The sequence below is a fragment of the Hyaena hyaena genome, unplaced genomic scaffold (assembly GCF_003009895.1).
Source record: "Hyaena hyaena isolate Hyena2069 unplaced genomic scaffold, ASM300989v1 scaffold_741, whole genome shotgun sequence".
In the NCBI taxonomy this organism is placed as follows: domain Eukaryota; kingdom Metazoa; phylum Chordata; class Mammalia; order Carnivora; family Hyaenidae; genus Hyaena; species Hyaena hyaena.
In genome coordinates this window covers 255,659-262,017 of record NW_024081373.1, presented here as the reverse complement: position 1 = coordinate 262,017, position 6,359 = coordinate 255,659, and the positions used below count along the sequence as shown (strand labels likewise).

Below are 6,359 nucleotides of genomic sequence, written 5' to 3'. Positions count from 1 at the left end.
ACTGATCTTTCAAACTGGATTCTCCCTCTCAGCTTCTTCCTATCTGACCACAGAAATCTTATTACCTTCCTTTCTCTGATTTCTCAGCCCTTTATTATACCCCATGGACCATGTTCTACCTAGGACACAGCACTTCTTTTACTCCCGAGAATGGCATGTATGGGGGGAATTTCTTCTTCTTATGGGGTTATCTGTTCTTGATCATTGTCATTTGTCTATGAAGATACCAAAATCCAGGTTAATGTGATTTCAGAAATGAAAAGGTCTGTCAGTTTTAGGCTGTCACTAAGTGGTGGTGGTTTTAGAGATGGGTGAAGCTGAAAAGCTGTCCTGATATTTTGAAATTTAATGGTCAAAATGAAGAATGACTTTATAGTCTCATGCAACAGAGGTTTATCTGCCCAGAAAGGAGCTTTTCTGATCTTGCAATTGAAGAGAATGGATTTCTTTTCATTCTTCCCCTTCTCTTACTTCCTTTCTCTTGGTGAACTTTTTTCTGCCTCCATTTCTTAGAATTTACTAACTGTGTAATCATAAGGAGAGAGAAAGACAATGATTCCAATGTTTCAAGGTTTCCTGAAGCATTTAGTTGAAAAGCAAGCTCTGTGGGAGAAATAGCAGGATGTTGCATTTGAGATGAAAGCCAGACAGATGGGTGGAGATGTCTAGTAAGGCCAGAGAATCCTGGTGGCCTGCAGCTCAGAGAACAGGTCCGCACAAACCCATGCTGAGTTCAATAGGGCTCAACTGGTACAAGTTGAGAGCTGATGCCTTCTTAATTTTGGAGAGCTGCAGAGAGAACAAACGGCTGAGGAGGATAGGATGTGATCATGGCATCATGGAATCTAAGGGAGAAGAGTCTCAAAAAAGAAATTTACAGAGTCTTCAGCTGAAAAAAGGAAGAGATCAGAGAAAGCCAAAAGCTTCTAGCAGTGAGGAGGCTGTTGGGGACTTTGGAAAGAGGGGAAATTCAGTAGTGCGGCGGGGTCAAACACTTGATTTCAAAGAGCTAAGGAAGGACAAGGTGGTAGGAAAATGAGGCAGTGACTGTAGACTATTCTTTGCTATAGGTAGTTAACTGAAATGGAGAGGAGGCATTGGGAGTGGAGAGCAAATTTGTCTAGGCTCAGAGAGACCTTGACATAATGTGCATGGTTGTTGCAAGAGGGAAGCAAAGTGACAATACTTCTGGTTTGTACACAAATGTGCCAATATTTATCCAAATGTTTTATTTTAAAAATGTTAAGGATTTATAAATACAATCAGTGAAAGTAAGCATTTTCTATGTTTCAAACGCACTCACAAATGTTTGCATTACAAAGTGTTCTCTTACCCACTACTGGTTCTCTGCTTCCTTCACCTCCAGAGAGCCCTCCAAGTTGCCTCCTCCCTTGTAGATAGTCAAGGAAGACCCCAGATCCTTCCTGCCACATTTAACTCCTCTCCAGGTAGTTTTCAGAACCACCATTTCAAGGTAGTTTTGAGTTAATAGCAATTTAATTTCTTTCTATAACACCAGTCAGACCCGAAAGGAAGGCTCTACTCTCTACCTAATTCTATCTCTTCTTGATGAAAGGCAGTTGCCAGCTAAGAGTGTTCCTTCCATTGGTTCTCTGCTAAGCCTTTTTTTTTTTTTTTTTTTTAAAGCGGGGAGAAGTGGAGGAAGAGAGAAGCAAGGGGCGACTGGAAACACAAGAGCAGATGGGAGAGTCTTGTCGTGACGGTGTTAGGAACGAGCGGAGGGGCGAGAATGGCATGAGGTAGCGGGACGAGTAACTGAAAAGGGCGCCAGGAATGGTGATGAAGGATGCTGATTGTTAAAGCCATTCACCAGCTGGAATCAACATCAGAGTCAACATGGAAATAATCAAGAAGGAAGTGGACAGAAAAACAGGAGAACGCAGACAGGAAAAGTTGGAAATGAAGAGAAGTCATCCTCTCTGAGGCAGCAAACGGCAGCAGAAAAGTGAATGGTGCAGGCATCAGGGAGATTTGGTCCCGGCAGAAAGAATGTGGACCCAGAGATGGCCCGAAACACTGGTGGAGGAAGATTTGGGGACTGCAATTCACTTCCAGTGCTTCAGTTCAGCATCATGGGAAGAGCAGTCCTTAAACTGAAAAGGAAGGAGGATGAGTTAACACAACCAACATGAGGGAGAGTTTCAGGAGTTGAATGTGAGATCAATAAAAGAAATGTTGAATGGCAACAAGAGCCTTGGTCAATTTGGTGTGACTTTGTGGTAGCCCGGTTGACCAGGACCTTGCAGCCAATCTGAGAAATGGAAGGTAAGGGTACCAAAGTCAGGCATAATTAGCATGACATAAGCCTAACTGGAAAGGATGGGCCAGAGTAAGGCAAACAGCACTGAAATGGTGAATTATGGGATTCCAGCTGGGTCAGAAAGTCAAGAGAGGGATAAGGTATAAATGATTAGAAGAAGATCAGTACATGGAGGCAGATCCCATCACAAGAATGGGCAGCCATGGGAGGCTATGAGAAAAATAAGGCAGAAACAGTCATAGAAAGCAAGTTCCAATTCAAGATCCTCAGAAATAAGTCATTTCTAAATATTTTATTTATTTTTGAGAGCGTGCAAGTGGGGGAAGGGCAGAAGAGGGGGACAGAGGATCCAAAGCAGGCTCCGCATGGACAGTGGTGAGCCTGATGTGGGGCTTTAAGTCATGAACCATGAGATCATGACCTGAGCCAAAGTCATATGTTTAACCGACTGAGCCACTTAGGCGCCCCACGAAGTTATTTCTAACTAATAGCATTCAAGGCATTCAAGACATACTGAATGCATGCCCTAAGGGCAAGGACTTGCTCCAAGGGCTTGCTCCAAGAAGAGAAGTTGCATGCCACTGATCTTTGAGGAAGTCTGAGGTGTATTAAGCTAAAAAAACGTCTAAGCAATTGTTTGTGTTGCTGTTAAGAAGCATTAGCGTGTAAAATGCTAAGGGAGAGGAAATATAAGGCAATGTCTTACTCTCTGACCCAGATGGAAGGGTGTTGGAAATTTTTAGAGACCACCGAGAGGTATACTAAGTGATGCTGTGAACAACACAGAAGAGGGGACAGATCTAGAAATAATGAAGAAGGGCTGAGGCAAAGTGACTCTCCTTCCTCCGTTGGGTAGAACATGACAGGAAAAGTGAGACCTTCTTTGAAGAAGTCCACAAGAGATGCGGTAGACCCAGACACTCATTTGGCCATTGCCCAAGGTTGACATATATATTTTTTACTTGCCGTGATGTGTGAAGGAGAAGATTTGGATGCTGAGGCTTTAATGGACCCCAAATATGATGTTCTGCAGGAAAATCTCTGGAGAAGATCTGACTTCTTGTCATACACTTGTGTCCAGAGTAGATGGTGACAAGCCAATCTAGGGTCCCTCGAAGTCTCTCGGGGTTCTCTCTCCCTCCTGCTCACTATCTGTCTCGGTCTCTGCCTCCTTTATTTCTAGCTCTTTCTCACTTTTCAGGAACGATTGAAGCTTCTCCACTAGTATGACCAAACATACCTTGTTAGATCATAGAGTTTGGTGCTTGTTTCAGCTAAGTCCCCGGCTAAGCGCTTGCTTTCCACAGCAGCCTTCGTACAGATTGGGATGTACCCTTCAGGAGAAGTATACATTAGTTCACTTTCACGGAACATTAAATTTCTTTACAAATTGTCAAAACTATCAGTGTTAAATTTGTTAACGTGAACATGGTTTTATTGTATTGAAGGTGGCCTCTACCAACAGACAACTGATTTACTCTAAAACAAAATACAGACTTCAGCCATAGGAAGTTGCATTACATAATCTGTTCTCCCATTTTCACTTTATTTCTTTGAGAATTCGGCCCCACTTTCAGGAGAGGACAAAATCATGCTTCATGTTCTTTTCTTTCCCCCTACACATTGTTTCAGAGATTAAAGGATTTAGTTTTTCCTCAGACATTGTATGCAAATTTCTTTTCTGATTCTTTTATGATTTTTTTCTTCCTCCCTCCCCCTCTCTCTTTCCTTCTTCTTTCCTTCCCTTCCCTTCCCTTTGTCTTTCTTCCTCTCTTTCTCCCTCTCCTTCTCTCTTTCTTTCTTTCTTTCTCTCCCTCTCTTTTTCTTTGTCTCCCTCCCTTTCTTTCTTTCTTTCTTTCCCCTCCCTCCTCTCTCCTTTCCTTCCTTCTTTTCTTTCCTTCTTTCCTTCCTTCCTTCTTTTCTTTCCTTCTTTTCTTCTTCCCTCCCTCCCTCCCTCCCTTCCTTCCTTCCTTCCTTCCTTCCTTCCTTCCTTCATCCTTCTTCTCTTTGTGCCCAGTTGGTACCAAGATACATGCTAGGTATTAAGGTAAGTGCTAAGTGTTAAGGTTCTATGCCTATGGATGCCCTGCTACTCTTTCCTCAAACCCTCATTCTAAAGAAAACTTTCACATGAAAGTCCAATCCAGGGCTATCTTCCAGTATAAAATTCCAGAATGCTCACTTAGGAATACCTCCCTTAAAACATAGTGTTCGTTCCAAACTTTTCCATGATCTATTCCAGTATGTCAACAGCAGGTAAAGTCCTCCCTACCATGCTTATTCAAGGCATCTCTCATTTGGTTTTGATTTGCTTTAATATCAACCTTACAAAATCATCTTCTAAACCATATTTCCTCTTTTCAAACATGGACTCCTTAAAATTTCAAAATATTTCATGAGTGCCTGGGTGGCTTAGTCAGTCAGTTAAGTGTCCAAACCCCAGTTTTGGCTCAGGTCATGATCTCAAGGTTTGTGGGTTTGGGCTCCACGTCGGGCTCTGCACTGATGGAGTGGAGCATGCTTGGGATTCTCTCTCCCTCTCTCTCTGCCCCTCCCCTGCTTGCTCTCACTGTCTTTCTCAAAAAAAAAAAATTAAAAATATTTTTAAAATAATTCAAAATATTTCAGTTTCCCCCTTTAAATGGTCACAGTCCTGTTTGTCACTTCCTTAAAAAAAAAATACACTATACAACTTCCTTTGCCAAAAGGTCTTTGTCTTTCTTGTCTCTGACTTTGTTTCCTCAACTGCCATGCAGAACCATTTTGAGTAAGTAAGCTCTCTTTAAGCTCTCCCTGTCTTTGTACTTTGGACTCTCTTCATTTGTCGCCATCCACAGGAAATCAGTAAAATCTTTACAGTGATGCCACTTCCCTTCTCTCTGCCCCACGTGGCCCTTGTGTTCTTCTCATGGGTAACTGAACTCTGCTTTGATCATTTTAGTGGGCTTCACTCACTCTAATGTCCTGAGACAGCTTGTCTCTCAGCTCTCCATTGTCTGGCTGTGTCCTGATTTTTCCATGTTTGAATGCAATGCTCTGAGAACATGCACGTGCCTGTGTGCACCCACACACAACTGAAATGTCCTTTGGCCCCAGTGATGTCTATGGTTAGGTCACTCTCTTGTCATCTAATCTAGTTGTTAAGGTCCTTTTTTCAGTTTGTTTCTAGACCAAGAAAGTAACCACATATAAAACACTATGATATGAATGAAGAGCCATTTAGGTCTATCTTTCTCCTGGTCGGCTGTTATGACATGAACGTTTCCAGAAAATCCTAGGAATTGGATGAAATCTAAACCCAAGTACCTGGATGCCTTTCAGCACTGAGGGGACTCTCAGGGACCAAGTGGCATTGTTTGGTCTGTTCATTTTAAACCACTTTCCTACTACAGGGAATAAGATGATGAGAAGGAACTTTATAATAACCTACTTTTCTCTCCTGATTTCTAGGGAAAAAATATTTTAAAGCCTAAAATCTACTTGGTATATCTAACTCCTTATTTCTTTCTTTTCCTCTTCATGAATAAAAAAGTATAATTAGTCATCATCCTCTACACAGAAATATTTTACATGCTGTTATTTTGTCTTTTTAAATTTCTACCAAACACTGAAAAGGTGGTTTGGTGCAACAACTATTGAAATATGTGAAAATTTTTCTTAAAGTCATGTTTTTAACTATTATTTCATTTTATTATGAAATTCTAAAGTATATGATAAATAAATTTCAATGAATAATTTTTTTTTTTTTTTTTTTTTTACAAATAGTTTATTGTCAAATTAGTTTCCACATAACACTCAGTGCTCATCCCCAAAGTGCCCTCCTTCATGCCCATCCCCCCCTCCCCCCCACATCCATCAGTCCTCAGTTTTTGTCAGCATTCAAGAGTCTCTCATGGTTTGCCTCTCTCCCTTTCCCCCACCATTTCCGCCCTTCTTCTCCCCCTTGGTCCTCCGTCAAGTTCCTCCTAATCCTCCTAGACGTGCAAACATATGGTATTTGTCCTTCTCTGCCTGACTTATTTCGCTCAGCATAACACCCTCAAGGTCCATCCATGTTGCTACACATGGCCAGATTTCA

At 41.7% G+C, this 6,359-nt stretch overlaps 1 protein-coding gene across 1 annotated transcript in view; it reads right to left on the bottom strand.

The window, feature by feature from the left end:
• Nucleotides 1-2,442: 2,442 nt before the first annotated feature.
• ADAMDEC1 (ADAM like decysin 1) overlaps nucleotides 2,443-6,359 on the bottom strand; it is a 29,375-nt gene continuing 25,458 nt past the window's right edge. The window contains exons 15-16 of the mRNA XM_039218170.1: nucleotides 3,522-3,615; nucleotides 2,443-2,491 (exon numbers count right to left, since the gene is read on the bottom strand). Of these exons, the coding sequence (XP_039074101.1) occupies nucleotides 2,443-2,491; nucleotides 3,522-3,615 (143 nt within the window). The remainder of the gene's footprint in view (nucleotides 2,492-3,521; nucleotides 3,616-6,359) is intronic.